The 19,737-nt window shown below is 43.9% G+C and overlaps 2 protein-coding genes and 2 pseudogenes across 2 annotated transcripts; 3 read left to right on the forward strand and 1 right to left on the reverse strand.

Annotated features, from left to right (window-relative positions):
* On the forward strand, nucleotides 1–2,770 carry LOC136463682 (uncharacterized; annotated as a pseudogene).
* A 156-nt stretch (nucleotides 2,771–2,926) lies between these two features.
* Nucleotides 2,927–3,595, forward strand: LOC136465800 (uncharacterized). The gene has a single exon (XM_066464395.1). It carries the CDS (start codon nucleotides 2,927–2,929, stop codon nucleotides 3,593–3,595), a length of 669 nt encoding a protein of 222 aa, XP_066320492.1.
* A 24-nt stretch (nucleotides 3,596–3,619) lies between these two features.
* On the forward strand, nucleotides 3,620–5,149 carry LOC136465801 (uncharacterized). The gene has a single exon (XM_066464396.1). It carries the CDS (start codon nucleotides 3,620–3,622, stop codon nucleotides 5,147–5,149), a length of 1,530 nt encoding a protein of 509 aa, XP_066320493.1.
* Nucleotides 5,150–10,555: 5,406 nt separating this feature from the next.
* The window catches only part of LOC136463683 (cytochrome P450 724B1-like), a 9,783-nt pseudogene continuing 601 nt past the window's right edge, over nucleotides 10,556–19,737 (reverse strand).

Genomic DNA, 19,737 nt, shown 5'->3' on the forward strand with positions numbered 1-19,737 from the left:
ATGTACCATTTTGGTTTTTTTCTAAATACTAATTATTTTATCTTGTGTTTGTATGATGCCGAGGCCAAGGTTAATATCATGTTATTATATATATGTAGATGAATACTCTGATAAATGTATAGATCAAAGTGGCATGATTGACATGACTGATGCATCCCCTGATCTAAACCCAGGTACATTGTTTTTTCATTAATGTTATCTATTTGAGAAGAAAAAGTGTAGTGGGCAACCCAATTGTGGTTCATGACAATGTAATAATAAATTAATATTCTTGCAATATGTGCCCTTCTGTATTTTATTTGAGACCGTACTTTTCTATTATATATATAGGTGTTGTAAATGCATCTAGTTCCATCAACAATATTGTCACGTGTCCAAAAGAGCATAAGCGTGAGCTAGATAGAGCACGAAGGGCTACAATGTCTCCTGAACAAAAGGCGCTTTTAAATAAGAGACGGCGTGACTTGTATGCACAGAAAAATGCTACAAGAAAACTGCAAATGACTCCGTAAGAGAAGGAGTTGAAACTAAAAGAGAGCAAGAAAAATACAATAGGATGGTGAGAGAACACCGAGCAAACAATTTGTATCTAGACTCAATAGCCATGGAGAGCCCTCACTTTAACCCTCAGTTTATTTTCCCTTCTTCACCTCAATCGCATGAAGCGCCTTCACACGAGATGGAAATATGCGAATTGAGGGGCACGCCTGTTAACATCGCGCCGACTGTAGTTCCAAATCCAGAAGTCCAGACCCCTGAAGTGGCTGCAACATAGACCATACATAGGCAACGAGTGACCACTGGAGAGAGAAATGCCCTTCTATCCCGTCGCAATCGGGCTTTTGAAGCAAACATTGGAAGAAGTGCTAGAGGGTGTGCGGATGGAAAGTGCAATGATTCGAACGACCCAACTCAACCGAGTGTGGTTTACAACAGTAATTAGCCTTGATCAGTATATATTGTCGGTACTTTCACCTTCGCTCTTCTATTCTAAAAACTCATACCTTTTGTTACTACGGGTGGTGTCACCCAGGAAACTCGAGTTCCACCACCTAATAATTGCACAGGTACATAGACACAATCGTCCGTAGTTGATGGTACCTCTTCAATGCCTCCAAACAGTGCACAAACTCATACGCCAGACTCTATGGTCGAGGATGGTATTTTCTTTATTAAATTTATCCTTTTTTGTTTTTTGTATGCCATTATGTTTCTCTCATCATATATGTGGCCGTGTTGCACAGACTATGATGAGGATGTCATATTTGAGGAGGACGAGGAAGAGGATGAGGCGTACTTTTTTGCCGGACAAGGTACATCGTGTAATAGTCAAAACATTCTTTCATAAACTTTCTTTCAACGCGTAACACATCAACATTTTGTCAAAAGACGACGAGGAGGGAACCGACGTTGAGCACATTCTCGACATGGATGAGGAAGAGAACAATGAGCCTAATGTCCTGGATCCATACGATAGGGTTTATGCTAATGTCCCGTCAGAGTCACACATGCTACCGTCGGTGTCGAACTGCGAGCACTGCAACGCAAAGAAATTCGAGGGTGAACCGCCCGAATTCTATTGTCGGGGTGGAAAGATTCATCTTTCAACTCCTGAGACACCAGTAGAGCTCATGACGTTGTGGTCAAGCTCAGATGCTGATGCTAGGCACTTTTCGTGCAAACATCAGATATTTCAATGGCCACTTCTCTTTCACTTCTCTGTACTGCCACCTAGATCATGTGACCACTAACATGCGAATCTGTGGTGTCTGCACATTCCGTGCCCATGGCCAGATTTACCATAACATATGATCATTTGGTAAAGAGGATGGTGTCGAAAAGAGACACCTTGAGCTTTATTTTTATGACGATGATCCATCCCTCGAGCATCGGATGAGCAAGTGCCATGAGCAATGCACCCAAAAAGACAGAGAAGTTATAGAGCAATTGGTTAGTATCTTTAATGGGAATCCCTACTCTCAGCAACTAAGGAGTATGGGACACGTTGAAAACCTTGAGGATTACCGGGTCGAGCTGAACCTTGACTAGCGGCTTGACCAGAGAACATATAACATGCCATTGACATCAGAGGTGGCCGTCGTCTGGGTTGAGGGGAGTGAGCGTCACGGCCAATTCGAGCACAATGTTCTCCTGCAAGGGAAGGATCGGCCTATACACAGCATCCGCTCATATAATGCATGCTACGACCCACTGTCATACCTAATGTTCTTTCCAATGGGTGAGCTCGGGTGGCACAACTGCATTCCAAAAGTGGGTGTGACTATGGCTCAATTTGATCGAGCTCGAGCAATCCGCAAAAAGCGTGCTGAGAATGGTGACGATGATGATGGAGGTAACTTGAACTCTTTTCAATAATATAATATAAACTCTTTTTTGTTAACGCATGATACTAATTCAAACAATGTCTCCCTGTAGAACCTGTTTCGAATACATGTGTCTTCGTGCGCGACTACTACTGCTACAAGTTCCAGATACGGCTAGGGATATTTAATCCAATACTCTATGGCCAGTGTCTTTTCCAGTAGTTCGCCGTCGACACCTACATCAAGATTGAGAGCTCGCGTTTAGACTACATGAGGAACAATTAGGATACTTTGAGGGCTGACCTATACCAAGGCCTGGTGGACAACATGCATTTGGGTGAAGGATCTGCTGAGAATGTCGGAAGGCATACTATCCTATCTTCGTCATTCATTAGAGGACCCATGATATGAGGCGCCGATACATGGATGCAATGGCTCTGGTGTGAGAGTATGGTAAACCTGATATCTTCCTCACAATGACGTGCAACCCTAATTGGGATGAGATCAAGAATGAACTTTATCCATGCCAGACACCATAGGACCGCCCAGATCTCATCACACGGGTCTTCAGAGCAAAGTTAGAGGCGACGAGGAAAATGTTGATGGAGAAAGACATACTTGGGAAGGTGAAGGCCTATGTATATGTAGTGGAGTTCCAGAAGAGGGGCTTGCCACATGCACACTTCTTGCTGATAATGGAACGAAAGTACAAGCTCACATGTCCCAAGCAATATGACATGATTATTAGTGCAGAGCTACCAAACAAGAAGAAGTACCCTGAGCTCTACAAGATGGTGACGAAGCATATGATGCATGGTCCCTATGGGACGCTAAATCTATACTATCCATGCACGGTGGGCCACGGGTCATGCAAGAACCGTTACCCGCGCCCATTCTATGAGGCAACGTCACAGGGAAAGGATTCGTACCCCATCTATCGGCGACGCAATGATGGCCGCACACTAAAAGTTCAAGGCCATTACCTGGACAATCAATGGGTCATGCCTTACGAGCCTTGCCTGCTACGTACCTTCAACTGCCATATCAATGTTGAGGCCTGTGGGAGCATTAAATTAGTAAAGTATCTATTCAAATACATATACAAGGGATATGACAGGGCATCGGTGGTGATGAGGGAGACTGATAAAGCAGAGAAGAAAGGGAACATTGATGAGATCAAGCAGTATAGAGATGCCCGGTGGGTGACGCCTCCAGAAGCACTATGGAGGATATATGGCTTTGACTTGAGCAAGAACCATCCACCAGTATAGTAGCTGTAGCTTCATCTATCCAACATGCACATGGTGGCATTTCATAAACAGGATAAGGTCGAACGGATCGTTAATAGGCCAGGTGTAGAAGAGTCAATGCTGACAGCATACTTCGATGCAAACAAGCATCATGAGGAAGCCCGTGGAATCTTGTATCGGGACTTTCCGGAGCATTTTACCTGGCAGTCTGATGGTAAATTCTGGCAGAAAAGGAAAAACTCCATTTTTCAAGTTGGAAGAGTCATCTCGGCTCATCCTGCTGAGGGAGAACGTTACTTTCTTCGTGTTCGCTTGAACAATGTTGCTGGTGCTACATCATACGAACATCTGAGGACGGTTGATGGCATGCTACTGCCTTCATTCCATGAAGCTACAGAAAGGAGGGGTCTAATCGAAGAAGACAATACACTAGATGAATGTCTAACTAAAGCTACTTTATTTCAGATGCCATCCTCTCCGCGGAGGCTATTTGTAACAATATTGGTATTCTGTGAGCCGCATGATGTGATGGGGTTGTGGAAAAAACACTACAATGCAATGTCAGAGGACTACAGCCGCAATCATCCATCCCCAGATCTGGTGCAACAAATGGTTTTGATAGACATTAGAAACATGTTGCAGTCTATGGGGAAGGACATAAGGTCATTTCCTCTTCTAGATATTGATCACTCATACGACGATGCCAGCCATATTCCTTGTGAGATATTTGAGGAAGCTAGCGTCGAGCAGAATATCGAAGATGTGCTGTTGTGCGACTCACTCAACACCGAGGAAAGGTCTGCCTATGATGAGATAATGGCCGATGTCTGTAGCAAACAAGGTGGGTTGTTCTTTGTGGATGGACCTGGCAGGACGGGAAAGACATTTTTGTATAGGTCACTTCTCGCAAAACTACGCAGCCAGGACAAGCTTGCCGTGGCTATAGCTACATCTAGAGTCACAGCATCCATAATGCCAGGCGGGAGGATGGCCCACTCATGTTTCAAGATACCCCTCACTCTTCAAGAGGGCGGTTGCTGTTGCTTCACAAAACAGAGTGGTACTGCCAAGTTGCTGCAGCAAGCAGCTATCATAATTTGGGACAAGGCATCTATGACAAAGAGGCAAAATGTGAAAGCACCAGACAACAACCTACGGGATATAATGGGCCGATCAAACCTACTGTTTGGTGGAAAGACTATTGTCCTTGGTGGGGATTTCAGACAGGTCCTCCTTGTTGTGCGGAAAGGATCCAGAGCTCAAATAGTCGGTGCTTCTCTACGAAGGTTGTATCTTTGGGAATCCATGCACCACCTAAAGCTTGTCTGCAACATGAGGGCTCAGAGTGACCCGTGGTTTGTAGATTATCTATTGTGCATTGGTGGTGGAACGGAAGAGGTTAACAGAGATGGCAATGTATGTATTCTAGACGAGATATGTGTCCCGTACTTTGGAGATGCCAAGAAAGATCTTCATACATTGATCGACATCATCTTTCCAGACCTAAATGCAAACATGGTGGACAAAGACTACATCACCACTAGAGCGATTTTATCTACACGTAACGATACATGAATATTTTTTTATGTGCTTCGTCTACTACACAAGCTGCAACCACCCAAACCAGTGAATCACATATATTTGGAATGGTGCTAACGAAGATGTAAGTTGATTGCCTGATGATCTAGTTTTTAATTCACAATAGTGTCATGTAAGTAGTGGTTTTATTATAGATTTAATTATTTTGGGGAACAACAAAAAAGCTTTAAAAACTGAACACTTTAAAAAATCCCCAACCAGGGATTGTACCAGTACCTGCAGTAAATAGAAGGAGCACATCTCCTCTGCACAGGTAGCACACTATGAGCGACTGCTGCTTCTGCCCCAAACAACGACAAGGGGCCATAATGCGCGGCATGGTCTGAGGCACACAGGTCGGCCACAATGGCTTGGAAAATGCAAATTCATAGGTGGGTCCATAAATCAACTAAATCGATGAACAATAGCATTAAATTGAAGAACCAATGAGATGAACACAGTGGTACACACCTGGTCCAAGTCATCACCCAGCGGCAGCATAGACCTGATTTGTGCTATTCTAGAAAGGCAATAGCAATATAAAGTAATGGCCATAGTGGAGCGTATTTATCATGTCTGCATTATGTTACAATACTGTGAACCCACACGCCTACAGAGAGATGGCTACAAGAATACTCGCATAAGTAAACAGAAATATAAAGCTGTAAATAGCGTGATTCTAAAAATAGGGAGTGACCTGTGACACGTGCAAAGAGCTGAATGCTTTGCTCGGTGTAACAGAGGCATAGAGTCTGCTGTAGAGCAAACAAAAGAATTTGAAAAGGGAAGAAATAGTAGCATCAATAAACAACAGGTGTTGCAAAATCTGATTTTCTAATCAATATACATCCAATGTAAACAACATGAATATAAAAATAGGCACTAACCTATGGCGTGTGGAGAGATTTGCAATGTTAGGGTTGCTGTAACGACACTACGAAGTGTGCTACAAAGCAAAGAAGGATTTAAGAGCTCAATAAATAACAGCATCCTGAAATAACAGAAGCTATAAAATGCAGTCTTCCAATCAATATTTTTTCGAGGAGCACAAAAAATGTGCATGAAGGAGAAAACACGGGTTAAGCACAGAAACTAAAAGTACATGGGCAGCAAGAAAGATACTCATGTATTGTTCTTGTTTAAATACTGAGATATGGAAATCACCATGTTTAGATACTTTAATGCAATAAGCTGACATATTCCATAGATTTATTCTCTGTTAGATTTATTCTAACAGAATTCCATAGATTTATACCATATACATGTTTTAAATGAATGCAATCTGATAGCTGTACTTATTAGATAGGTGAGAAAAGAAAAACACACAAACACATGGAATATCCATTACTAATAACAATTATCCTCTTATCAACACAAGTCGGAAACATCCAGACACAACAAATAGTCACATTTCTACAGGAGCCCAAGTCCACAGTATTTTTTTACATGACAAGAAACACAGTAGAAAACCAGAACCATAGTAACATTAGCAGAGGTGCAAGCATGTGGCCATGTAAATAAAAATTATCAAGATACAAGATCTCTAGATAAGCACCTACAACTTTGTCGGTCTTTCAGTAACCGTCCCAAACAATGCAAAGGATGCTTTTGCTGCAAAATGAGGGGAATGTTTTAAGCCAAAAAAAATTTCACAGACATAACATGAATGGAGAAGTTGCAATATCCCTCACATATATGTTTTACATAAGTGATCCTGAACTCAAAGCATTTTGTAGGATGCTTACCAAAATCAAGGTCTAATCAAGTTTAAAAAATTGAAAGAATGCACTGGGACAGTATGACCTTCGAACCAATAGCAATCATTATCAACAAAATGGGTGAATTAGTATTGCTATTTGGCACTAAATGTGAACAATGTTTAGATAAAGCTCTTTGCCTTTTTTAGAAAAGCAATGAAAAAAATTGAAAATGTGATATCAGTAAGCTCTGTTAGGCATACAGACAAATGACCTTTGATTTCTTATCTATGTAACCTAGCCCTAGATAATTGAAAACCAAGGCTGGGTTGAACAAACAACTAACAACTCGATCTCTGTATGTGCTTCCTAGATTGTATGTTTAGAGAATTCTTGCATCATTAGAAGGCATCTAAATTAACATCCTGCAATTCATAGAGCTTATTGCCAGGAAACAATTCATAATTCTACACTAAATCAAACTTCCCTGCTGTGAAGGATGAGAATTGAGCAAGTAACAAGCACATACACTACTATTATTAATGCGATCAAATTAAAAATGTATGAACAGATCCGTGTCGATCCATTCAACCATCCTACTTCTAGATTCACACACCATAGGTGGGCAGCCAGGGACATGAGGCATGGTGCGCAGGGCAGACGAGTACATACCGGTGAGGAGCGGGGCGTTGGCCTCGACGAATTAGTAGAAGTGGTGGTAACATAGTTTGTGGCTGAGGCGAGCACGAGCATGGAGATCTGCAACAGAATCCCCATGCCGGACACCTGCTGCTCCTTCCCGACAGGGCGAGAGGTGGCGGCTGCGCCAAGCCCACGTCTTGTCCTCCTCCGACTCTCCGAGAAGTCCGCATCCGTGACGTGGATCTTGTGCCTCAGGTACTTGCATCCCATCACTGTCGTGGCACAGGAAGGGGCGGGGTTGTGGTGGCGCAGCGGGGCTGGGGAGGCGGCGGTGCAACGGCTGCATGGGGCGGTGGTTGAGGGCAAGGGCAAGGGCGTAGGGGCAAGGTCTGTGGCCGTCTGCTATGGCGCCGCCACCCTCGATCCGGCGAGGCGACGATGGTTCCAACCATGGGGGCACTGGATCTGGCTACACATGGCATAGGGAGAGAGAGAGAGGAGGCGGGGGCAGGCTTGGCACTGGGCGTTCGCGAGCTCTAGGGTTTCCTGTAGCACAAGACTGCATGCGGAGTAGAGGAAGGAGGTGGCGCTGGGGAGGCAGCCACGCCGGCAGCCACCAGCAGGGCCCCATCGCGTCGTAGAGGAGGGGGCACGCGTGGAGGGAGGAGGCCTCGTCCCCGGCGGCGGCGGCGTGGACCTAGAGGTGACGCTCGACATCCATCCAAGCAGCGCGGTGGGCCGCGAAGATCTCGGAGGCGCGGGCGTTGGCACGGTGGTCCTGGATCGGCATGGGCGAGGCGCGCGTGGAGGGAGCCAGCCTCGTCACCGGTGTATCCCGTAGGGCACGGGAGCTGGGCGAACGCATGCGGTGGCGGCGTGGTGAGGGTGGACGGGATAGAGAGAGGGGTGCGGGATCACACCAAAGGACGCAGCATGTGGGAGATGTCATGGGATCGTAGGCGTGGGCAGACAGACGAATCAAAACAAATGTCGCACAAAAAATATCCATACTTTGTTCTTTTTAGTTGTAGGAGATAAGGATAAGAAGTCCCCAATAGCGGATGGAACTTTCATGAAGAATATTGTATTTAAGGAGGTTTTAACGCCATAGGCGAGGTAACAGAACATTACTAACGCATACAATGCATTTTTTCTATTCAATTTATATTATACAAATAATATCTCACTAATGCCATATTTGTTGATGTTCCTAGGTATTTTTAAATGGTTTATCAGACTCTACACGGAGATGCTGTATATACACTTGTGTGATGGCATAATGAAAATTGAACATGTGTTATATTATTGTTATAAAAATGACACTTTTAATGTTTTGTTCATAATATTTCGTTTTGTAACAATTTATAACTATTACACGTGTATGTTCTCAAAACCATAAGTTTTGTCGACTTTCTCCACTTTTCTCACGTGACAATGTGGGATCAACCGAATTAGCACCTGCATAATTACAAACATAAATTACTTGAATAAAACCAACGAAGCAAGTTAGCGATGATAGTGAACAATAGTGCTATACAACACCATACCAGTGGTCGTGGGATGGCACAATCGTAGTGGCGTTGGTTCTGCGTATTCACGAGGATAGCTCCTTTGTATTTTCCATTATTGCACCAGAGTCATTAGTTTGTAAGCACGAAAGAAATGGATATCGGAGATTTCTTTCTGCTAATATAAATTATTATCTTAGCCGCATCACGAAAAGGTCTATAAAGTAGAGTTTGTGAGCCTGCGATGCTGCGCACTCCGTGACTATGTTAAATTCATAAACTTTACTTTTTGATTAAATATCACTTTAACCTTCGTGCAGACATGAGCACGTCACCTAGTTGAGAATAATTGTGTGGAACGCGAGAGGCTACCACGCTCCCCTACCAACTCCTGCCTCCCAAGAGCTGGGATTACAGGCTCGAGGCACCGGACCCGGCAACATGAGCCCTAACATGGTCTTGCTTATGGACGCTTAGCTCATTGAGATTTCCCCATGTGGGACTAAAACTGCTGTTCCAACATGCTTACCATCTTAATTTCTACTACATACTAATCCGGCCGCGTCAAAAGGGCTCAAAAGGCCTCGTATATGGGCAAGACGAAAGGTCAGCCCGTTGGAATCCAGAAGGAAGCTGCAGTTCCAGGGACATGGCAACACGTACAGCTTAAGTGCTTGTTTCCTTTACCCAGAAACTGTCTAGGAGTTTATCAATTTATAAAAGTGTGAATAGCACACAAGGCACGAAAGGCCTATTAGCTCAGTTGGTTAGAGCGTCGTGCTAATAACGCGAAGGTGCACGAACCTGCATGGGCCATCTTCTTTCATTCATCATTCGTGGGATTCGTCAAGGTGCTCTAACGAACAGTAATTTTTTTTTTCTCTTCTCGTTTTTTCCCCTCGTCTTTCATTCATCATTCATGCGATTCGTCAAGGTGTTCGAACGAACAGTAAATTCGGTTGCCTTTTAACTTGAGCCAACGCTATGGCTCAGACCAAATGCGCAGCAATCGCTAGACCACTTTTTTTAAATTTGCGCAGCAAGCACTAGTTTGTACTCCCTCCGAACGAACAGTAATTTTCTCGTTTTTTTTTCCTCTTCTCGTTTTATTCCTCGTCTTTCATTCATCATTCATGGGATTCGTCAAGGTGTTCGAACGAACAGTAAATTCGGCTGCCTTTTAACTTGAGCCAACGCTATGGCTAGACCACTTTTTTTTTTAAATTTGCGCAGCAAGCACTAGTTTGTACTCTCTCCATCTGGGACAGAATGCAATTATAGGATCCGTGCCAGTCAAAATAACTCAAGTTTGATTAAGTTTATAGAAAATAGTATTAATATTTATATCTCCTAATAAATTTATTATAAAAATATATTCTATGACTAATCTAATATACTAATTTTGTACCAGGAATGTTAGTATTTTTTAATATAGTTTTGATCAAAGTTCAAACTGATTGATTTTTTGGAAAACAAGAATTGCACTCTGTCGTGGACCGAGGGAGTAGCTAGCAGCATATTGCCGCGACAAGCTAACTGGGCGCCAATGAGGGGGATCAGATTGGCTCCATCTCCACGGGCAGGCCACTCTTGAATTCTACGTACGGGTACGCGTACGCCATCGGAACGTCGGCCTCGCCTTCCACCCTCCACCTGCGTGGTGTGCATATGCATCAATGTTCTTTTTTTCCCCTTTCAAAAGATCAATTATGCATGCGCAGCACATTAATCATCGAAACTATATTACGTATTCATATAATCCCAATACAAGTATATAGGATATAGCTAGTACTATAGGACTAGGGCACGAATAATGTAAAATAAGTTTCTCTTTTATTTCACCTGTAGTTGAGCACGAGGTGATGCAGGAAGAAGGCAACCTCCACTTTGCCGAGCTCTGATCCAGGGCAGAGCCGGAGGCCACCGGGGGTGCTGGCCTTGTTCGGTTCGCGTATAAGCGCGTTGGTGACCCGCACAAGCCAATAATCGCACCAAACGGTTTACGATAGAGGGCTCAACGTGAACGCGCGTTTGCGTTGGACAGTTGCCCGCTGTGTTGGCCGAATCGTGAGCCAAAGGCCGCGATTTGAAAAACGCCCTCGTGTTTCCTACCGCACCCCTCCCTTCTCATGTGCTCTCGCATCCACGCGAGCCGCGCCTCGCCTTCGCCCGAGATGCTTGACGCGCCGCCCCTCCCCTCCGCGCGAGCCGCAGGCTGGCCTTCGCTGCTCGAGTTGCCTGGCTTGCTGCCCCTCCCCTTCGCTCGAGCCGCCGCTGGCGGCGCCCCTCTCCTCCACACGAGCCGCTGGAGCGCCGCCCCTCCCCTCCGCGCGAGCTACCGGTAGCGGTGCCTCTCCCCTCCGCGTGAGCCGTCGGCGAGAGGCCGGCTCCCTCCGAGCTCGTGCATCGATTGAAGAAGGACCAGGATGCAAATAGAAACTCTTATTTGGGTTCCGTTGAAAGGCTATAGACTCACATAAATAGTAGTAAATAGTGCTATACAGTTTGAGAAAAATTTAGGGTTTCAAGTGCAAAATGTCCTACCCGAAATAATCAGAGCAGCCAAACGCTTCGCTTATTTAGACAACAAATTTTCTACATCGTGACTTATTAGGGCAGCCACAATGGAAGAAACTAATGCGGTTTCCATAGCACAAGAAATCATATATAGAAACTACCTTCCACAGTGGAGGTGTCTTTGTGTAATAATTATTTTCTATTTCTCTCTCCCAACTCTATCTTCTTCCTCCAATGGGAGTGGCACGAGCCTCCTGAAAACTGGTGGTTTCTCCCCAATGGCGATTTCATGGTTTCTTGGTACATTGGGTAAGAGAAGACATGATTTCTTCATGAGAAAACCATTTCTAGGATTTTTGCTCTTTTTCTTTATTAATTACGTTGCCATGTCAGTATTTCACCTACGTAACAAATTATTTAATGAGGATAGAAACTATTATCCCTTATATAATTATGCATAAGCCGGACTCCCGTAAGCTGAACGGCCAGAGTCCGCCCATCGGACCGTACCCTGCGCCTGGCCGCAGAGCGCGCCAAATTTACCACGCGCGGGCGATGCTGGTCCCCAAGCGTATGCTGGCCGGGCGATGCTGGTCCCCAAGCGCATGCTGGCCCCGGGCGTACGGCCCACGTCACCCATCAGCCCACCTAACGCATGCAAGTAACTTTCAACATATTTAAAAAAAGTAATACCTATTAAACCAAAGATCCAAATTAAATTCCAATTACATTATTGAATTTTTTGCAATGAATCCTTCAAAACAAGACCCTACATGGATATATTTAGATAAAATTTTTTTAACGAACATTTATTTTACGAAGACAGAATATTTTCCTTTATTAAGTAGAGACGATGTTCTAGGTTTTGAGAACAATGTTCGGTCTTTGTAAGAAAAATGTTCTCTCTTTAGAAGAACAGTATTATAGTTTTAGGTTCATGAAATCAGTAATATAATATACATAAAAATAAATACATAACATAAATAAAAAACAATATCTAGAGCAAAGCATAAGGAAAAAAAAATAAAAACATGTAATAGGAAAAAATTAAAAGAACATCACATGGATATTTTTTAAACATCCTAAAATATACTATAGAACATCACATGTGTACTAAGTGAATATCACTAAATGCACCATAGAACATCGTATATATATTACATGAACATCATTAAACACATCGTAGAACACCACATGTATACTAGGTGAACATCATTTAATACACTATAGAACATCACTAAAATACATTATAGAACATTGCATATATATATATACATTACGTGAACATCACTAAGTACATCATAGAACATCACATGTATACTAAGTGAACATCACAAAAAACACCATAAAACATCACATGTAAACTACAAGAACATCACATGTATATTACGCGAACATTGCAAAATACATCATAGAACATTACATGTATACCACGTGAACAATAAAAAAAGCATTACATAACAACACATGTCTAACACGTGAACATCACGAAAATATATCATACAACATTACATGTATACTCCGCGAACATAATAGAGTAAACTATAGAACATCATATGTACACAATGTGAAGTTCTATATGAAAAAATAACAAAGAAAGAAAACAAAAAAAGAATAAAACATAAAAACAAAAACAAATAATTTTTTTATCACAGTAAAAATAAAAAGGAAATAAAAAACAAATATAAAAAATGAAAGAATAATAATAATTCAAAAAACAAAAATATAAATATAAATAAAAAAATTGAAGCACGGAAAGAAAAATAATAAGAAAAAATAAAGAAAAGAAAAGACAAGAAAAGAATAATGAAAAATCACATGAAATGGAAATAAAAAATAAATTGAAGCAAGGAAAGAAAAAAATAATAAGGAAACAAAAGGAAAGGAAAGAAAAGAAAAATAAAAAGGATACAAAAAATAAAAATAAATTAAATAAATATAAAAATGTAAAAAATGAAAAGAACAATAAAAAGCCACATAAAACAAAAAATAAAATAAAACAAAAGAAATAAATGAAGCACGAAAATAAAAAAAGAAAAAGAAAAGAAAAGAAAAAGGAAAGGAAAAGAAAAAAGAATATAAGAAAGAAAACTAAAAGAGAAGCTAACTACATGGAGTTAAGAAGAGAAGAAATATAATAAAAAGAAAAAAAAAGAAGCTAATTACCAGCCTTCCGAGAGTGGTTGGCTGCGCTTCGATTCGTGCCGGGGATGGCTTCGTGCGCTACGTGGGCCGTTGCCTCGGTCGCTGGGCCGATTCTGCCGTATACTCGCCAACGCGCATCATTGGCGCGCTGCTTCCGGTCCGAAGATTTCCGGGGGCCACCGCCGAACGGTGTAAACGTCTTGGTCGTCGTCTGTTTCACACCCTGTAATTTCAGCGATCGGGTGGATTGGTCAGGTCAAACACCAGCACGCCACGCGATCCAACAAATATATATGCACTGATATCATAAGCTAGCAGTAGCAGTACTATCTAGGACATACGTATGTTATTAGAAAATAAATATTGTATGTACTGGATACTTTGTGCGCGTATCCTGGCATCAAAAGATATCATAATAACAACTACAAATAGCTAATACACTGCACCAAAAGCTTATTGGTAGCTGACCATGAGCTATATCCGTGTGTAAGACCATCTCAAACCAATTTCTTATACACATTCTCTAACAAATTATTACTTAGAGGGCTATTCTAATGATTTTTTTGAGGTTTTATTCTAATAAAAAATGCTCTCTATATCTCTACATCCTTCGACAACTTCTCTGTATTTTGTTCGGTATTTTCGAGAACTAGCTCAACTCTCTATCTTAATGAACGAGAAACCATATGAATAGAGGATGAAATTATTTTAAGACCTAATTATATTGAAAAGTCATTGGAGGGGACTCTTTTTTTTTTTACCAAAATCTCTATTCCTATCAAACGAAAAGGTATAAATGTTGCTCTAAGTACGTTATAGTTGGTTTTGTTAACGTTGTTAGAAAAACCTACGGTGGACATCAAGAATGCTCTCATGGAAAAAGTATGTCCTCTGACAGAAAGAAAAATCTCAATTCAATATATATATGTATATGTTTATCATTAGCAACCATAACTTTTGTTTTTTCTGATTGTGAAGGGTCCCTATCTTCTAGTTCAGTGGATGATAGACTTTGAGGAAAAGAAAAGATAATCATATGTATACCTTCCATCGGCAAGGCATAAACTGTTGGGGATTCACATGAAGTGAGGGGTCCAAATGAACAGCACCAAAAATAGGCAGTACTTCCCAACCAGCTGGGATGAGATACCCTGGTATAGATAGTTTTAATAAAATCAGCCAACAAAAGATGTCTGATATGAGATTCTACGTTATGGATTGCCTTATATGGCTTTCGGTTTAATATATATATGCAACTTATGCTTGCGTGAAAAAATTATCATAATTTGTCAAAGTTCCGTCAAATTTGAAATGGATCGGAGTAGGCAAATTCTGTAGAGTATGAATGCTTTTGAAATCAAGCAAAATGCCTGATGTCCAAACAGGGGTATGATCGTATAACTAATAAATCTGCAAGGATATACTACTTTACAGCTGAATAATTGACATCGTTAAATGGTCATAAGGAAATGGGTGCAGATCGACTCAACCTTCAGTTTGAATAGACAGAGTGAAATGGGTGCAGAGTGAACAACGTTGGAGTAAACTACAATTAACATCTAAAGTAGGGATAATTAATCATAAGGCAGCACTGCCAGTATTAGGAAACAAACAATGACAACTAGGCAAGTTTATTGGAGGGAAAAAAAAAACAGGCTGCACTTAATTTGGAGAAACTAACTAGTTCAACAAAAACCTTTTGTTACCTTTATATCTGACATCCTTCAGCGCTTTCCTGTGCACAAACTTGACAACGTTGCCGCATCTTAACGTCTCGTTGATAACCTGCGACGACATCATATGCATCCAAATTTATGGTCCATGTATTTGTATTCATATAGATTGTTTAACACAGTTGGGTGTAGCAATTCACAGCAGAATAATGGATCAAATAACCATGTATGTATGCAGATCTCACAGACATTTTGGGTATACTGGATCTTCTTGTAGTCCTCAGCAGTCAAGAACTCCCCCGTCCCCTTGCCGGACCTTACGCTCTCATGCTCTCTCCGCAGCATCGTGTCCTCAGAAGAATAATTAGCGGCAAGATCACCAGCACACAATTAACTACGCCTCGAACTGTGATGCTATATGCCTATATTCGATGTATATACCTTCAGTTGCTCCAAGCTATCGGTAGATTTGCCAAGGAAATATACGGCCAAGGAGAGCAGAACTGATGTTGTCTCATAGCCTGCTAGCAAGGTGTCCAGCACGAAGGAGACTTTTTGTCATCGTGGGATAGTTCATTGCTTGAGAGAAGCACGTAGAGGAAAGCAGCCTGCTTCTTGCATGAACCACCTTTCCTCCTCTCAATGATGCCCTCCAAAGTGAGAGATATCCTCCAAAGTGAGAGATATCATGTATATAGAAAGATCAAATATAAACTGAATAGGGCCGTCAAAAGTAACTCAATATATATGCGTCCTTTGACATTATGCATTAAATTTAAATCACAACTGCTGATGCATGAAGGGTAGGCTTGGTACATTGGTGAGAGCTGTTTCACTCTTCCCCAGACCCCACTCATGTGGGAGCCTACAGCACTGGGTCTGCTATTTTTTTAAATGTTGATGCATGTAGTACTGCAATGTATCAGCTCATTATTTTATTTCCTCAAAACATGTACACTATACTAAAAGGATTTTTGTCAAAGATTTGTATCTAGCGACCACACATATACGTGCAGTACTAAGGCCCCGTTCGTCTTACCCAGAAGCCAATTTGTTCGACTTTTTTTTCAGTCAAAATATTGTTTCTCTCTCACAACAATTCAGCTGGAACAGTGTTCAATTTTAGCCAAAATTCAGCAAGCCAAACGGGACCTGGTGGCATATGGCATTCCACGGATGGAAGGAGGAAAAGAGACGAGGCCCTTCATGAAGAATTGGTAGTCCTGCAGGATCCGGTCAGCCACCGGCTCGTGGGGCCCCCAAACCCAGCACCTGCTCCACTGTCACGCTGAAGGCGAACTGCATGCATGCACGTATTAAAGGTCAGGCGACCAGTGTGGCAGGAAATGACATGACCGAGCATCGATCGGACCATGCATGCATAGGTACAACATTCAGTAATGTACCTTTCTCGCTTCGTCGCAGAACCTGACGGCGCGTCGTCGGCCGCGCCAGGACGCGACGGCGCTGGCCGCGGCCCGGTCAACTTCGGCGAGGTAGGAGGGCCTCAGCCCGGTGGACGCGACGAGCGCGAGGGCGACGCTCCGGAGCCGGCGGTGGTGCTCGCCGGTCGCGACCAGCATGGAAGACCCACCGAGGATGCCGCGGACGGAGCCCGGGTAGCTGCACTGGAACATGCGCGCCTCGTTCTGCAGCACGAAGTGGTTGAGCTCCGCGTCGCACGACACCACAGTCGGCGCGCCGAACAGGTGCGACGTGAACACCGCCCCATACCTGCGGGTGTGCAGTATATCAGCAAGGTCGACGACAGCCGCCGGCCGGACGCCGGACGTGGACGACGGAGAAGGGATGGATATGATCGTGAGCGTCGAGGGACGCGTATTGTGCGTTGGCTACGAGCCCGTCCATACGAGACCATACCTGGTGATGTGGTCGTGCAAAAAGGCGCCGATGGTGTTGGAGGCGTGGGGACGGAGGAATCCAAGGGTCTCGCCGACGAGGGTCCAACCGAAGCTGCCCCTGGGAACGCTGGGGTTCTGGAGCAGCGGCACGAAGTGGCGGAACACCACAAGCGCCCAGGACCAGGACGACGGCTACAAAGACAGCCAGCAGCACAGCCACCTAAGTGGAGGAGGGGGAATGAATGGCCCTTTTTATAGAGGAATGTGTGCTTGATCCTCAATTACGTATACACACTCCACTTTATTAAAGAACAAGTGACGTCTTAGGTTGTCACAAAATGGTATGTTGTTTAGGCTTTAAGTTTCAGGTATAAATTATTGGTTTTAATTGGAATAACTGTTTGATTGGTTTATTTTGAGTGACACTGCGAATATATAGTTCACTGAGATGAAGCGGAACGAAAGAAATTATACTCTGTTTCTCACCAGATTCATGAAATTAAGAACCCTGTATAAACATTTTATCCTCTGCTACTTTTCTATTGAATAATTTAAACATTGTGATCTTGCCTGTTGTTGCATTGATTGGGCACCTGCTGCATAGAGCTGATGTGTAAACAAGTCCATCGCAGTGCTTCTCGCAGAGTCGCAGTTCAAAGTGGTTGTGGTTTTACTTCACTGGACGCTGATTTCATTATATTTTTAATTGTGCCATTGAAAGTGTCGGGTTCATAAACCCGGGGTCTCTCGTGGATCGGCTTCTTCATACAAGCTCGACCCAAACAGACAGCACATAACTCATGGGTCGGCCCAAATATCTAAAACAACAGGCCAGGAGAACGGTCCAGTCACCGATCGGAAGGTCAGGCCGAGGAGAAACAACACCCGCTTGTCGACTCCGGCCCACCTCTCCGACCGGAGCGCTCACTTCGGTCTCCAGCGCCTTCGGACGGTCTCTCTGACCGGAAGGCGTGGTAAAGCACTACCTCCGACTCCGACCCCACGTCTCCGACCGGGGTATGTAAAGACCCTGTTCACTGCTCTTCTCCGACTGGCGCAACCAGAGCCGATTGAGACCAACCGACCGGGGACGCCCGCCCAGAAGGGACCAGGGAGCAAACGGAGAAAGCAAGGCGAGGCGCTCAAGTCAAACCAGGATACCAGGGACCGTACCCTGTCACCTACAGGAACAATACTCTATAACCGCCCTGACACAAACAGTATTGTAGGCGCCGACATTTTCCTCTACAGTATTGTGGGCGCCGTTAAACTCCCATATAGTAAGGCCCCCCACATGCCTTTGGGCATCAACAGTGTTGCGGGCGCCGGAATTTACCGTACCAAATGAACATGGTAAAACTCCTCACGTGACTCTAGGCATCAACAGTATATGCAGGTGCCGACATCTGCCATACCCAAAACAAGACGACGTAATCTTCTACATACAACCGACATCCAACAGTGTTGTAGGCGCCTACCATCCTCGTGTACCCGCCGGCGTAGGCAACAAGACTTAGAAGCATACGAACTCTCTCCCTCTCACTTATAAGGTCATCCCCTTCATCTATAAAAGGGGATGCGCTCTCTCCCAAGAAAGAAGGTGGATTCAAGTTCATACAAGTCATTCTAGATTCATTAGATCAACCAAGTTCACTAGCTCACAACCACAGAACCGTCAGGTTTGGACCTCAAGCACACGCTTGAACACTTAGCTCATAGAGGAGCTCATGTCGCTCTCGGCCCTTCCGACCGGAGCCAACCGGACCTCTCGTGCATCCCATCTTTCTCCTTTTCGTTTGTAACCCCACTGCAAACTTCGAGCACCTAGGCTCAGGAATAAAGTCACCAACCGACCCAAACTGGATGTAGGGCACATTGCCTTAACCAGTATAAACCCTGTGTTATCGAGTGCTAGGCCACCTCCGATCACAACGTACTACAAAACTATAAATATTTATTTGTTGGTCACTTTCTACACCGATAGTTGGCACCGTCCATGGGGAAGACACTGTACGTTCAACACTTTTTGGTCATCGGATGGCCCAGTTTTCTACCACCCTAACCGTGGCGGGCTCTAGGGATTCGATTCGCTTCGGCTCACTAGAGTTTCCCACGCTCCCACCTGTTGGGATGTGGGTTCCACCCGTTTTTGAGCCATCCCAAGCCTTCCTCCTCGGAAGCCTAGACTTCATCGCTGACCGGCTTGGTGTACTACACCTCCGCGAGGAGGCACTCGTCCCAGCACCCGTCGTAGGGGCGCCCTCCATCGACTCTGGGACACACGACTTCAACAACGTGGCATCTGCACGTCATTTCGAGCAAACTCTCTGCTCAAACCCCGCTGTAAGTAATGTACATGCTGTTATTTACCTGCTATTCTCTATCTTTCGTCGATCAACAGGGGGGACCCCGTTGTCCCGCCGCGACGGCCGTATGATCGGTTCCCCTACGGCCTCGTGTCTCCCGCGGACGCGTACGCCCAGGGGCTCCAAAGGATGCTGACACCGCCCCCTCTCATGTCCGAATTCGTGGGGATGGTGA

This window comes from Miscanthus floridulus, chromosome 7, assembly GCF_019320115.1.
Source record: "Miscanthus floridulus cultivar M001 chromosome 7, ASM1932011v1, whole genome shotgun sequence".
Taxonomy (NCBI): Eukaryota; Viridiplantae; Streptophyta; class Magnoliopsida; order Poales; family Poaceae; genus Miscanthus; species Miscanthus floridulus.